General features: G+C 48.0%; 1 protein-coding gene across 2 annotated transcripts in view; it reads left to right on the top strand.

The window, feature by feature from the left end:
* Positions 1-16,006, top strand: part of ARFGEF3 (ARFGEF family member 3) — a 117,150-nt gene that overhangs the window by 74,721 nt on the left and 26,423 nt on the right. For both annotated transcript variants that reach the window (XM_069725953.1, XM_069725952.1), the window contains exons 24-28: positions 2,406-2,528; positions 3,740-3,843; positions 7,194-7,338; positions 8,115-8,243; positions 14,948-15,124. In XM_069725953.1, the coding sequence (XP_069582054.1) occupies positions 2,406-2,528; positions 3,740-3,843; positions 7,194-7,338; positions 8,115-8,243; positions 14,948-15,124 (678 nt within the window). The remainder of the gene's footprint in view (positions 1-2,405; positions 2,529-3,739; positions 3,844-7,193; positions 7,339-8,114; positions 8,244-14,947; positions 15,125-16,006) is intronic.

The following is a 16,006-nucleotide window of genomic DNA, read 5'->3' as shown; positions in this document are numbered from 1 at the left end:
GTCCCACTTTCTCAGGGCACACACTGCACCACCCCTACTTCTTCAGGCGCACACCCACCGCCCAGCGCCGCTAATAAGATTAGAAGCGCACTTCCCTAACTGTCAGGGTGTGCGCTGATATGATGGCCGCTACCCCCGGCATGTACCGCCACTTGCATCAGTCCTCACGGCTTACCAGTAGTATCCACCGCCACCAAGATGAGGGGGACCCGGCTCCAGCAGAGAGCAGCACCGCGTTCTTTCCTGCTCCCTCTTGCAGGTCCCTCGTCGCGCCCACCAGTGCGGTCAGTCACCGCTGCCTCCGAGACGGTGGGAGGTCCAGCTCCGGCAATGAACAGCGCGGTGTCTTGTGCTCCCTAGCGCGCGCTCCCAAGATGGCCGCCGCTGCACATGGGGCTCTCCTGCCTGTTTTAGCTTCTGCAGCTCCCGGCTCCGCAAATCTCCACAGCGGTCTCCCAGAAGGTCCACCAGACTCTCCGGTGCATGGGGTCCCGATCCGGGCTAGTACCGCTCGGTCACGCACAATATTTATAGCAGAATCAGCTCAGGATGTATGGAGCTCTCCTAGGATGCCTCCTTCTTCTTCAGCTACATAGCCACGCCCCCCCTATGTTCACACTTTGCAGATTCCACTGCGGATTTTTCCGCAGCAGAATTCCAAAATCCGCAGTAAAAACCCGTCGTGGTTTTTACTGCGGATTTATCGCGGTTTTTACTGCGGTTTCTTCTGCGGATTTTCATCTGCAGTTTCCTATTGGAGCAGGTGAAAAGCCGCAGAAAAGAAGTGACATGCTGCGGAATGTAATCCGCTGCGTTTCCGCGCGGATTTTTCCGCAGCATGTGCACAGCGTTTTTTGTTTCCCATAGGTTTACATTGTACTGTAAACTCATGGGAAACTGCTGCAGATCCGCAGCGGTCAAATCCGCTGCGGATCCGCAGCAAAATCCGCAAAGTGTGAACATATTCTTATGGCCGGAGTCACACTACAGCGAGATACGGCCGAGTCTCGCAGGCTACAAACAAGCTCTGGCACCGGGACTACAGAGCGGAGCGTGCGGCTCCATGTATTGCTATTCGGCCGCACGCTCCGCTCTGGAGTGCTGGTGCCAGAGCTTGGTTTTAACCTGCGAGACTCGGCCGTATCTCGCTGTGTGTGATCCCGGCCTAAGGCTGAATGTCCTGGGTAAAGGCAGCTGCAGCACTTCACACACAGTGTCTTCTCTGGGTAGGCAAATCAAGCACATGGTCTCTCATCCCTTCAGGGACAGCACCACACCCATCTTAGCTGATTAGGCTTCTTTCACACTAGCGTCGGAATCTCCCCGTCGCAATGCGTCGGGGAGAGATTCCGACGCTAGCATTTAGCGCATTGCACAATGGAGGCAGCGGATGCATTTCTCCGGCGCATCCGCTGCCCCTTGTAAGGTGCGGGGAGGTGGGGGCAGAGTTCCGGCCGCGCATGCGCGGTCGGAAAAAGCGGTCCGTCAGGAGTAAAAAACGTTACATGTAGCGTTTTTTGCTCCCGACGGTCCGCAGAAGCACGACGCATCCGTCGCTCGACGGATGCGACGTGTGACAATCCGTCGCAAATGCGTCGTCAATGCAAGTCTATGGGGAAAAAATGCATCCTGCAAGCACTTTTGCAGGATGCGTTTTTTCTGCAAAACGACGCATTGTGACGGATTGCAGAAAACGCTAGTGTGAAAGTAGCCTTAAGCTCTCTTTTATAGGAGCTGCAAAAGCTGGATTGGAGGTATGTGAGCGACCATTCCCACTCAAGCGCTTTGGTCACTCCTAAATTCGGGTTCAAAATCCAGTCAAACAAAAAAAAAAAACATTAAACTTCCATTACTGGAGCCTTCATTCTGGATTCCAGGACATCTACAACACCAAGGCCAGCCACCTCGGTAGCAGATGCCTATATATTTTAATATTTCTTTTATTTTTTCATATCTTCGGTTTCCTTTGTGTCTGTAAAAAGAAAAAAAATAAATAAATGTGAACATTTTCCAGGCAACTGCTAATAAGTGCTGGGGTTGTGGTCAGACTACCCTGCATGTTCCAAGTTGCTCTGTAACGATAATCTTCTGCTGATAAAATGCTGATTTCATTGAAACTGCAAAACCCAGCCTACTAAGTGACACCTCACTCTGCTCCTACATTATGGTGCTCTCAGATTACAGAGTAAGAACCTGGTGGCAATTCCCTTTAAATTCTCTTAAGTCCTGGACAATCCCTAAGATTGTAATGCCTGGTACTTTCAAAGGAGACCGTTTTAAATCCGGTTCTTTTAAAATTCATCGTTTGACTTTGCACGTTAGTGGAAACGATCGTGAAAATGATTGCATTGAGTATGTGTGGTGTTGTCCTTCATTTTCTAACCCACTAATGTATTGTTTCTTAGGGAAACGCCAAGCTCCGGTGTTCGACGTGTTTGAAGCATTCCTGAACACTGACAACATTCAAGTCTTTGCCAATGCAGCCACTGATTACATTATGTGCCTTATGAAATTTGTGAAAGGATTAGGTATATATTTTTAAAATTCTACCTGTACTATGCTTATTAGCTGAGAGCTGTTTTGAACAGCTGACATGTGCACGCAGTAGGCGCGGGTGGAATCGTGATCCGGTCGCTCCTATTAGCTAGTTAAATGCTGCTGTCAAACTCTTGACAGCGGCATTTAACATGCGCTTCCGGCCATCGAGCCAGAAATGCACGCACCGCTGACCCCCGTCATGTGATCAGGGGTCAGCAGTACGTCGGCATGACAACCAGAGTTCTCCTTGAGACCTCTATGGTTGTTGATGCTGGATTGCTATGAGCTCCATCCTGTGGTCAGAGCTCATAGCAATGCAGTAATTCAGCTACATAGGGGCGATCTGAGCATCGCCTCTATGTAGCAGAGCCAATCAGGCTATGCCAGCTTCTAGCCTCCCATGGAGACTATTGAAGCATGGCAAAAGTAAAAAAAAAAAATGTGTTTAAAAATATGAAAAAAAAAAAAAAAAAAGTTCAAATCGCCGCTCTTTCGCCCCATTCAAGATAAAACAATAAAAATCAAACCTATACAAATTTGATATTGCCGCGTTCAGAATCGCCCGATCTATCAATAAAAAAAAAAAGATTAACCTGATTGCTAAACAGGGTAGCGAGAAAAAAAATCAAAATGCCAGAATTGTTTTTTTGGCTGCCACGACATTGCATTAAAATGTAATAACGGGCGACCAAAAGATCGTATCTGTACAAAAATGGTATCATTAATAACGTCAGCTCGGCGTGCAAAAAATAAGCCCTCACCCGACCCGAGATCATGAAAAATGGAGACGCTACGGGTCTCGGAAACTCGGAAAATGCTTTTTTTTTTTTTTTTTTTAGCAAAGTTTGGAATTCTTCTCAGATTTGGAGGATTAATATATGTAGCTGGCCTTAGGAGTGGAGAAGACTTGTTTTTTTCCACTGGACAACCTCTTTAAATGCTTTAGAATAATTGAGACATCTCTGGTATCATTGGTTTTGTATTATACAAAGTTTGTGCAATACCCATTATTTTTAAGGATGTTGAAGCAGAACAGTCCTCCACATAGATTCCCGGCCTGTAAACACCAGGGCACAACACAGGATTGGCCGACAATACATGAATACATACGGAGCTGCAGAAAGTGCTACTTTTATTAGTAATGTTTGCTTTGTCTAGAACCCAGAATAATATAATAACCGGTACTGAATATGATTTTCAGGTGAGAATGATTGCAAAGAAATTGGAGATTGTATACCATCGTCTGCTTCATCGTCCACAGACCTCTGCCTACCGGCTTTAGATTATTTGAGAAAATGTTCTCAGGTAAAACAATTAATTTACTCTCTGCAGTTCATAAGATTGTTTCAAAAGATTTATAAATATTTCATAAAATGTCTGGGTACTACAGTAAAAGGTAAACTAGACCCTAAAACATTAGAAGCAATTTTCAGGCATAACCTTGTGAAATGCTTGGCAGCTTTTTCGACATTTCTGTGCCGAACAGAAGTGTCGCAACTCATCTGTTGGGTGACCCGGGATCAGGGGTTTCTTCTCTGTACCTAACTCTAGGGGGCACCCTGGCTTCCTCTATTCCCTGGGATACTTCTGAAGGTGAAGATGCCGGGTGGGGGGTGCCACTCTTGCCTTTTCTCCTGAATCAGCCCTGCGTCTGTTCCCTTCCACCACCCAAGGAAGAGGGGAGCTGCTGTGCACCACAGTACACCAACCTGACGAATAAGGGGTAGCTAAAAATTCCAGGCATACAAATATTCACTCACCTATAACAGAGGAATGAATTGGGGAGTGGAGGATGGGGAAAAACAAAATAAGAGAAGGAAATTATCACACTTACAAACCCACGCGACAGTGACAGTTAACTCATCCAAACTCCTCATATAACCTCCAAACAACTCTCCTCCCAGACATGCAGCAAAAGCTACCTCTGATATGGGTTTCAATCAGGACCCAGATTATATTGGGATGGGAGTGACTAACTCATACTCCCAGAGTTTCCAACATGGCCGATTAACCCCTCGTCTGCCAAAAGAAATAAACACCATTTAAAAAGAAGATGAAGTGCTTCTCAGTGCAGGAGTAGGAGAAATCACATGCTGCGGTCTTCTGGCTCCTCTCTGTTGTGGTAACCCTGTGACAAGAAGTTTATGAAAAGACTAGATGGTGGCCCGATTCTAACGCATCGGGTATTCTAGAATATGCATGTCCATGTAGTATATTGCCCAGCCAGGTAGTATATTGCCCAGCCACGTAGTATATTGCCCAGTCACGTAGTATATTGCCCAGTCACGTAGTGTATTGCCCAGCCACGTAGTATATTGCCCAGCCACGTAGTATATTGCCCAGCCACGTAGTATATTGCCCAGCCACGTAGTATATTGCCCAGCCACGTAGTATATTGCACAGCCACGTAGTATTTTGCCCAGTCACATAGTATACAGCACAGAGCCACGTAGTATATTGCCCAGCCACGTAGTATATTGCCCAGTCACGTAGTATATTGCCCAGCCACGTAGTATACAGCACAGAGCCACATAGTATATTGCCCAGCCACGTAGTATATTGCCCAGTCACATAGTATACAGCACAGAGCCACGTAGTATATTGCACAGCGACGTAGTATACAGCACAGAGCCATGTAGTATATTGCCCAGTCACGTAGTATATTGCCCAGCTATGTAGTATATTGCCCAGTCATGTAGTATATTGCCCAGCTATGTAGTATATTGCCCAGCCACATATGTCACAGGTTAAAAAATAAACATATACTCACCTTCCAAGGGCCCCTTGTAGTTCGGTCACATGACCGTGACATCATGGCAGGTCCTTCTCGCGCAGGCGCTCAGGACCTGTGATGACGTCACAGTTACATGAACATGACGTCATGGCAGGTCGTTCTCGCGCAGGCGCGCAGGACCTGTGATGACGTCGCGGTCATATGACCGTGACATCATGGCAGGTCCTTCTCCCATACCGTCCTTGCCACCGGAACCTGGCGCTTGCATGGAGCGGTCACCGGAGCGTAGCCAGGAGTGGGAAAGGCGGCAGAAAGTGAGTATAAAATGATTTTTAATTTTTTTTAATTATTTTTAACATTAGATGATTTTACTATTGACGCTGCATAGGCAGCATCAATAGTAAAAACTTGGTTACACAGGGTTAATAGCGGCGGTAAGGGGTAACGGACCGCATAACGCGGTCCGTTGCCGCTGGCATTAACCCTGTGTGAGCGGTGACTGCGGGGAGTATGGAGCGGGCGCTGACTGCAGGGGAGTAGGGAGGGACTAATCGGACTGTGGCCGTTGCTGATTGGTCACGGCAGCCATGACAGGCAGCTGGCGAGACCAATCAGCGACTTGGATTCCATGACAGACAGAGGCCGCGACCAATGAATATCCGTGACAGAAAGAAAGACATAAACAGAATATACGGCAAAAGCCAGCTCACCGATCATTGCAAGAAGCCCGGAACTTCGTCCTGACAAGACGCAGTAGGATTCCATAAACGAAAAGAGAATGGTTCCAGCTTCAATAAAATCATGAAAATTTATTCCAATTTTTAAAATGGAGAAACAACTCCTGGGACAGCACCATAGCACATGCGAGGTAGGCTACGCGTTTCGACCGACACAGCGGTCTTTATCACAGCTGATCTACTCACTGATTCCTCAGGTATAAAAAGAACCAGGAACCAATAAAATGATAGTAAGACCTCACATGACCCAAAAGTCCTAAATACTAACAATGAACCTCTATATAAAATGCGTAAATTTGTGCAAAACTAACAATTAAATACACATGAACATATAGAAAAATACACACATACAATATTTCTAAAGTTAATGCAAAAAATACAAAAATAGCAAAAAATAAGATTGAAAAATGAAAAAAAAAAAAAAAAAAAACGAAAATCTTTTTTTTTTTTTTAAAAAACCTTCACGAGGAGGTGACATTCAGAGAATGTTGTTAAACAGGGAGGCTTTTTGGATTTTTAACCTTGGCACTAGGTTTCCTAATGGTCTAAATAGAAGGAATGAATTAATGTTCCATTATTGATAGTCTCTTCATGTATTGTAAAAAGTTTTCATGCATTTTAAAAGAGGAAGGGAAGGGGGGGAAAAAAAAAAAAAAAAAGATTTTCGTTTTTTGTTTTTTTTTCATTTTTCAATCTTATTTTTTGCTATTTTTGTATTTTTTACATTAACTTTAGAAATATTGTATGTGTGTATTTTTCTATATGTTCATGTGTATTTAATTGTTAGTTTTGCACAAATTTACGCATTTTATATAGAGGTTCATTGTTAGTATTTAGGACCTTTGGGTCATGTGAGGACTTACTATCATTTTATTGGTTCCTGGTTCTTTTTATACCTGAGGAATCAGTGAGTAGATCAGCTGTGATAAAGACCGCTGTGTCGGTCGAAACGCGTAGCCTACCTCGCATGTGCTATGGTGCTGTCCCAGGAGTTGTTTCTCCATTTTAAAAATTGGAATAAATTTTCATGATTTTATTGAAGCTGGAACCATTCTCTTTTCGTTTATAGAAAGAAAGACAGACAGACGGAAGTGACCCTTAGACAATTATATAGTAGATATTCACAGTACATGTCCATAAACCAAGAAGCCTTATAATAAAATGATGGTTTATTTAATATACAGCTACTGTCTAAAATCTACAAGATGCCAATGAAACCAATCTTCTTGTGTGGGCGCCTGAGCACTTTACCCCGCCGAGTTCAAGAAAGATCAGGAAGCAGTGAAGATGGCATTGATGCGGTGTTATCCGAGTTTGATGATGACACCGGTAGGTTTAGCATTTCACTTTTCTAACACCCAAAAACCAGTACAGAAAACATAGTACACACTGTTCATCCCACTTTACCTCCTGTAGTGGTGATGCCGAAGTGATCTTCACAACAGTATATACCGCTGCTGCCATCACTGCGAAAAATGTGTAATGTGTCTTTCTGCTATGTTTTTTTTTTTCTTTTTACTGTGGGACTCGCTAGTAATGAGGCAACATGCCTATTCTAATAGTATGTGTGTCACTAGTAGGCTGTAAACCAGAAGCTGTGCACTACATGTGTGTGACCAGCGCCTTCTACAAGCCTTTTCTGTGTGCAATTTTAATACTAAGCGACTACCCCCTCCATGAATAGTAGATGTGAGAGTGGTTGTTTCATCAGTATTTTGTACCCTTGTTGCATCAGATTTTATCCATGGGGTTCCGCTGCATCCTGTAAGTGGATTAGTTTTCTGACCTGTGGTGTTAAATGCGGCTGCCTTTTTCTGCTATGTTTTTGGCCTAAAGTAACCTGAACACGGGTTCTAAGTTCATGCGAGGTCCCCAAATTTAACACCGTGTTTGGGCATTGTGATCAGTATTATCGGGGCTAAGGTTATACTATCTGCAGCATTAGTAAATGTGGCCATGGTATTTCAGGCCTTTTTTTGGACATCTCTTTTTCCTTTCTGAATCTTTCCGTATTTAAAACGTTTTTATTCCCCTCCCTCCTTCCCCACATGAAGAAGTTGTGTGTCCGGTTAGTAAGTGTGGTCTGTCTGTTTCCTTTACTTTAGGTCTTATTGATGTATGGATAAACCTTTTAGAACAACTTACCGCCGCTGTTTCCAATTGTCCTCGTCAGCATCAACCACCCACCTTGGATTTACTCTTTGAGTTATTGAGAGAGGTTGCCAAAGTGCCCGGTAAGTGTATTACTACACTAAAATAATCCTTAGATACAGGGATGCAAATAGGTAGTGTAGTAAGCAGCCATTTCTCTATCGCCTTTCATTGGGGGACACAGGAATCATGGGTGTATGCTGCTGCCACTAGGAGGCTGACACTATGCAAATATAAAAAAAGTTGGCTCCTCCTGTGCAGTGTACACCCCACCGACAGGAAGAAAGATCTTCAGTTTAGCTTAGTGTCAGTAGGAGGTGGACACGGGTCTTTCATTAGACCCTTATCTACCTCAATGTGCGTCGTTCCTTTTCAGGTTTTCCGGAAGGGATACAGGGTGAGCAGTCACACCTGTAGTCCCACAATACGGACTATGAGTACGGCGTGTACTGCCACCCCGTATCCTCATAGATCCCTCACCAGGACCAAGATCCTAGCACACAAGCGTGCTCAGAAGTCCGGTCCTGCATCCGTCCCCCACCCACTCGCCCACCAGAGCCTGTCGGTTTGGAGGAGACGAGGACGTCCATCAGCCCCCTGGACGTCTGAAATTTTCCCCAGAATGAGGTTAGTAAGGACAGCGTGGGATGTTTTAGGTAAGTATTCCAAAGTACCTCTGAGTCCTTCCTCAGTCCCAGGGCAGTCATTTGGGGGTCCCTTGGGATATTTTTCCAGGCTGCCTTCACTTTCACATGGGGCGGGGGTCTTCGCCTCTTTCGCGTGGCAGCCGCGCTATGGCGGCTGCGCTGTTATTGGCCTTACAGGCGGCCGCGTTGCCCTTTTTCCCCCGGCCGCATTGTGCTCTGGCCTGGTGCGGCGGTCGTGTGACCTGCGGCCGCACTGTTTCTGCCCCGGCGCGGCGGCCTTAGGTAGCCGCGCCGATTCCCTCTTACGGCACTTTTCTGCTCGCTGGCAGCCGCGCCGCTTTCTACGGCGGCACAGTTTCTTCTGGCGCAGCGGCTTTGCTGGCACCGCGCCGCTTCCTCTCCCGGCCTCACTGTGCCCTTTTGCCTCAGCGCGGCGGCCTTGCAGGCAACCGCGCCGCTTTTCCTGACGTCGGCACTTTACCCGCCGCCGCGGCCCTTCCGGGTGGCCTCCAGCCTCAAATTTAGGCCCCGGCTTCTCCCGGGGCCTACTTCCGGCTTCCTCCTCCGGCCACACCGTGCCCTTTTGCCGCGGCGCGGCAGCCTTGCAGGCAACCGCGTCGTTTTTCCCGCCGCCGCGGCCCTTCCTGGCGGCCACCGGCCTCAAATTTAGGCCCCGGCTTCTTCCGGGGCCTACTTCCGGCGCCGCGTCCCCTCCCACTTCCTCTCTCTCGGGCGGGCTTTTCTCCCGCCCGATTATCACGGCAAGCTCCGCCCACCGCCGCTATCTTGGTGCTCCTGGCCTGGCGTTAAGCCCGCCCACCACTCCCAGGCAGCCACAGATACTTATTTCTGAGCCAGGAACGTTTCTCTTTGCCCATCTTAAGAGCGCAATTTTCTGGCGTCCTCACATCTCCCACTGGCCTGCAGGCAAGCTACATCGGACAAGAGAGTCCATCAGATGTCTGCCTGTTCTCCTAGGGGCTATCGTTCCTGAGGAGCATCTTCCAAGCCGTGCAGCCTTCCATCCGGAAACCGCAGCGTCTGCCGTGAGTACCTCTACACCGCAGTTTTACTTAATCCCCTGCCAGACCACCCCCCCCCCCCCCCCCCGTCCCCTACTCTCCAGACATTTCCCTCAGGGGCCCCTTCGGGCTAATTTTAAAGGTGGTCTCTCCCGGCCTCCTACTTTGTCCTGTGCCTTACTGAAACACTTTCAGGGTTCGTCTTGTAACCCCAAGCTTCCCTCAGGCAGGCCCGCAGCAACCCACATTATGTTCACCGCCTAAGACTCCCCTGCTGCTCCGCCTCAGAGTGAAATTCCCTCCCCAGGCTGGGCCTCCCCTCTGTCTCTTTCAGTAGCGAATCTCACACGGGTGTCCCAGACCCTTGTGTCCATGCTCGATTAGTTGCCCCTGCGGACTTCCGTAGTAGCCAGCGGGTCGCTAGAAGCTCCGTCCGAGTCTTCCATGCAGGCCGCGAAAGATCCAGACGGGAACGCCGGTCTGAGTTCTCTTCTCGGTCCATCTCGCCTCACGGTCCTTCTCTGTGGTCGACTTCCCCCTGATCCCCTTCCCGGAGTCAGGCGAGGCCTCGGAGGATAATTTGGGGCCGAAGTTGAACCAAATCATAGCATGAGGGATATGGTTCAAAGCTTCATTGGAGCGTCCAATCTGACCTGTGGCATCAAAGATCCCTCTACGGAACCTGCAGATCAGGCGGTTTCGTTTAGACGGTCTAAACTACCTCCCAAGGGATTCGCTCCTCATCCTGACTCGAGGAGCTTCTGGCCAGAGAAAGAGAGAATTCGACCAGACATTCTCAAAGAGGCGAGCGTCTTGGAGTCTCATATTTCCTTCCTCCGGATCTCATCGCCAACCGGAACGAGAGGTGATAGAGAACGACCTCTCCCTCTGTGGATCCGCCGACTGCTAGACTTGCCACCAACACAGTCCTCACGCTGTCCGGTGGGGCGAATCTGACAGATTCCATCAATAAGATCATGGAATCCTTCGCGAATTCGGTTTTCGCAGCTGCCGCATCATCCCTCTGCCCGGCTTTCGCTTCCATTTGGGTTTCGAAGTCTATCCGAAGGGGCTAAACAACTCCGTTGGGGCATTCAGGCTGGAGCTCCACCAGACTTGCTGGCGAAAGTTGCCACCCAGATTACTCGCTCTGTTTGGCTCAGGGGTCATCAAGAAGTCCCTTACGAGCCTGCCTTTTTCAAGGATCACGTCTTTTCGGTTCCAAGCTGGACTAAATTATCAAGGATGCCACTGGTGGCACCAGTTCTCTCCTTAGGCGGCAACTTCGGTCCTTTCAGCCCTCTTTTTCGTCGTTTTCGCGGCATTTGACCCCTTTTTTCGCAACAGCAGAGGCCACAGGCACGTTAAGAGAAGAAGGTAGTCTTCGACTCACTCCTTCCTGGCGTTCCCGCTACTCCTAAGGTGGATTATCCAGGTCCAGGACTGGAAATTCCACCTAGGCAGGACCCACGACTAGGCCCCAGCCCGTTTCCTAGGCTGGGCAGCCGTTCTCCTGTTCCCCAGGGACGTCTTTGTCTCCTCAACAGAGAACGCATGGGCCAGGGAACTTGTATCCTCTGGAGACAAAATAGATTAATTTCACGGTCCTGGGATCGTTTTCTCTAATCCCAACCTCCAAGAGAACCCGTTCTAGTCCTGGGTTTCTTTACAGCCATTGTTTCCCTCCTTAAATCCGGGGTAACATTCCCGTCCCTGAACAGGAACGGTTCAACGGTTCACAGGCTTCTCTTCGAACCTATTTGTACTGAAAGAGGACGACAAGGTTCATCCCAGTCCGGATCTGAAATTGCTGAACAGGAAGTTTCGTCTGAGACTCTTCAGGTTGATATTCCCTCGTTCAGTAATCACTTCCATGGAGGCTCAGGAATTTTGGTTTCAGGCTCCCGAAAGTCTATCCCTCTTCCCCGACAGTCTAGCCGTTGCGGCGGCTCGTCAACAGGAAGAAGTTCCGTCTTGTTGTTGCTCCAGGGTTCTCGGCTCCCCTCCTTGCTGATGGACCATAAAGGTCCTAAGGAGGTTGGTTGCAACATCGGAAGCAATTTTTCCCTTCGCCCGTTTCATTCAAGACTTCTTCAGCAGGCTATTCTATCACAGGAGGACAGGTCTGTCTTCTCCCTGCATCGTCCGATCCGTCTTTCTACCGGGATCAAACGGTTCCTCCACTGGTGGCCGAGGTCCCTGCTCTTATCCCAGAGCACATACCTCACAGCATATCCTTCCTTCCAGTTTCCTGGCAGGTGGTGACGACGGTCTCCAGCCGTCTCGGCGGAGGCGTGGGGCTTTGTCACCTGTTCTTTTCATCGTGGTTGGTCGGCACAGGAGTCCTCTCTGCCAATCAATGTCCTCGAGTTCCGGATCTTCTTTCTATCTTTCCTTCACTGGGTAAGGATTCTCAGCAGCCTGCCAATTCGAATCCAGACAATAACACAGCAGTGGCATATGTCAACCACCAGGGGTGGACGCGGAGTTCTCTGGCCTTGGCCGAGATTCCAGGATCCTCTTTTAGACAGAGGCAACGGTCCTGGTGAGATCCTCAGTGCAGGTCCCTGGCGTGGACATTTTGGCCGCCGTCTTCCTCGGGCCTCGCGGCAGGGGAATGGTCCTTACTTCAGAAGGTCTCTTATCGGATTGCCCTTCGTTGGGGGACTCCAGAGGTGGTCCTCACGGCGTCCCGATTGAACAGAAAGGTCCATCGGGTCGTCCCAAGGTCCCGCGATTCTCTCGCAGTGGTGTTGACATTTTGGCCATTCCTTGGTCGCAGTTCCTGCTCCCCTATTGATTCCCACACCTTCCCTTGCTTTCCAAACTGTCGTAAAAGATCAAGGCGGGATGGGTGCCGGTCATTCTGATCATCCCGGATTGGCCCAGGAGGTCTTGGTTTGCAGGCATCGTCACTCTTCTCGCGGACACCCCTGGTGCCTTCCAAACAGACCCGATCTGCTGTCTCAGGGTCCGATCTGCCACCCGAAATATCGGTCGCTCAGTTTAACGGCGTGGCTGTGGACTCCACAGTTTTAAGAGCGTCCGGCCTTTCGGCCCGGATGAGTCACACTATAATCCAGGCTAGGAAGCCTTCGTCTTCTTCCAGGATCTACTATCGTACCTGGAAGGCTTACTTTCGTTGATGCGAGTCCAACCACTTTTCACTTATGTCCTTTTTCCCTGCCTTCCATTTGGTTTTCCTTTGGGCAGGACTGGATTCGGGCTTCGCTCTCAGTTCCCTAAAGGGCCAGGTTCCTGCGCTCTTCTTCCCTTTAAGAAGACTTTATCTTCTCAGCCACAGGTTAAGACCTTCCTTCAAGGAGTAGTCCACGCTGTCCCTCCGTACAGGGCCTCTGTGGATTCATGGGATTTAAAGGTTGTGTTGGTTGTTCTTAGGGGTTCCCCCTTTTGAGCTTCTCAGGGAGTTTTCCCTGTCAGTTCTATCTCGGAAGGTGGCTTTTCTCAGGTCCATCTCTTCGATCCGCCGCGTTTTTGAGTTGACGGCCATTTCCTGCCGACCTCCTTTCTTGATTTTCCACCAGGATAAGGTGGTCCCAGGCCTCCGCCTTCCTTCCTTCCTTTCTCGAGGTGGTTTTCATCTTTCCACCTCAACGAGGACATCGTTCTACCTTCCTTTTGTCCAGCTCCGACTCATCCTCTGGAGCGATCGTTGAACAGGCTGGACCTCGTCAGGGCAGTGAGGATCTCCCTGGCTAGCACGGCCGCTTTCCGAAAGATGGATTCTCTTTTCGCCATCCCTGATGGCGTGCGTAGAGTCCTGTCGGCTTCCAAGGCGACGATTGCTCGCTCGATCAGAACGGCAATTTTGGAAGCTTACCAGGTCAAGCACCCAGGCAGTCGGCGCTTCCAGTGCGGTACGTCACAGGGCTTTCGCCGACGGCTTTGCAAAGCGGCAACCTGGTCTTCCATCCACACGTTTCGCCGAACTACGGCGGACTCCGGCCTGGGCAGAAGGATCCTGCAGGCGGCAGTGGTGAGTCCTCTCACCTGATGGAAGTCTGTTTTTCCCACCCCAGGGACTGCTTTGGGACGTCCCATGGTTCCTGTGTCCCCCAATGAAAGGCGATAGAGAAAACAGGATTTTTGGTTGCTTACCGTAAAATCTGTTTCTCGGTGCCTTCATTGGGGGACACAGCACCCTCCCAAGTTGAACAGCTCTGTTTACTGTATACGTTTGAGTTCTTTGAACACTCTTTGGGTGTTTGAATCTGTTAATCTGTGAAGCGCCGTGGATTTTGTTGGCGCTATATAAAGTTTATTATTATTATATTATTATTCTTTCTCTTTTACACGTTGCTTCTCCTACTGCTTTCTCACTAACTGAAGATCTTTCTTCCTGTCGGTGGGGTGTACACTGCACAGGAGGAGCCAACTTTTTTTATATTTGCATAGTGTCAGCCTCCTAGTGGCAGCAGCATACACCCATGGTTCCTGTGTCCCCCAATGAAGGCTCCGAGAAACAGATTTTACGGTAAGCAACCAAAAATCCTGTTTTCTTTCTTTTTATGCTGCCAGTAGAAGTAATAAATGGTCTAGGTAAAATACTGATCTCTAAAATAATTGTTATAGGCTAGCATTGCGTCTCTAGGCTACAGACTTGGGCCACGGCCACACATTCAGTATTTGGTCAGTTTTTTACATCAGTATGTATAAGCCAAAACCCAGAGCGGAATAATCAGAGGAAAAGTATAATAGAAACCCGTCACCACTTCTGTATTTATCACCCACTCCTGGTTTTGGCTTACAAATACTGAGGTAAAATATTACAATTGCTGAGGTAAATTATTGACCAAATACTGAGTGTGTGACCACTGGTGATGGTGGTAACCCAATATTTTTTCCAAATCCATTTTGGCAGCTGTGTGTGGATTTAGTCTAAGGATATACTGCCCAACGCAAACCATAGTCCGTTGTCAATTTATGTTATTGGAAATTAGAACAGGACAACATTATTAGCATTTTTTTTTTTTTAAACGATGTGAGCGGTATGAAAAAATCTAATCTTTAATAAGACCTTATGTTATACTTTTAAATGTTTTTACCTTATACATCCTACAGTCAGTGCCCTTTACAATGAGTCCTTTTGTCTTGCAGGCCCTGGCTTTGCCATTTATGCAGTTGTACACCTGCTACTACCTGTTATGTCCATGTGGCTGGCTCGCAGTCAGGGTGATCACGTCTATTGGGACGCCGCTTCTGCCAACTTCAAACACGCGATTGGCTTGTCTTGTGAACTAGTGGTTGAGCACATTCAAAGCTTCATAAACTCGGGTACTTTATTTTCTCTTAGGAAAGTCTATCTCCATGTTACCGTGACTTTGCTGCAAGGGCGGACGTATTACTGGTGCAACTTGCATGGCTGCAAATGGGCCCAAATGGTCAGGTGATCACTACTACCTCCAACTCGGCTCCAAATGAACTCTTTGGCTGCAAAGGTCCCATTTAATTAATTCTGCTTTTGCTTAGATGGTACTCTCATATTCTGCAGTGCTTTACACATATTATCGGTCTCAATTGAGGCTCTCAATCTACATTCCCTATCACTGTGTCTGTGTCCACGGGGAGAACATACAAACTCCTTGCAGATGTTGTCCTTCATGGGATTTGAACCCAAGACCCCATCGCTGCAGTGCTTACCACTGAGCCTCCACCGTGCTGTCCATATATTGTTCTTGCCCTCATCTGTGTGTGTCCGACAGTGCTTTGCTGTGCTTTAGTTTTCTGCATGCTTCTGTTTCAATCTTGCTGAAAAACAAATATATTAACACCTGTTAAACCCTAGGGACCCCCTTCAGTCCACAAATTTTTGGCCATCATTTTGTGGCCAACCAACTATTATTTCACAATAAAAATTATTAAAAAATGATTCACTACCGTTCTGGAGAATATCAGTGACCATCATAATGCGACCATGTCTACTTACCTTCTCTGTCCACCAACTGACCATCATGGCTTCCCAAGCTGAAGCCTGTACCAGTCATTCCTGGACTGAGCATGGGAATATAAGGGCTATTCTTCAGACTTAAATTTAATGTTAAATACTTATCCGCAATTAAAAAGGACTATATAAAAATGTAATCAATAAAATTTAATATAACTTTTAAGAACACACCAGCAACGACTCAGTCTTTACTTGACTCAAGTCTGTCATCC

This window comes from Ranitomeya imitator, chromosome 5, assembly GCF_032444005.1.
Source record: "Ranitomeya imitator isolate aRanImi1 chromosome 5, aRanImi1.pri, whole genome shotgun sequence".
NCBI lineage: Eukaryota > Metazoa > Chordata > Amphibia > Anura > Dendrobatidae > Ranitomeya > Ranitomeya imitator.
The sequence above is the reverse complement of the archived record's forward strand: the minus strand, read 5'-3'. Positions and strand labels throughout refer to the sequence as shown.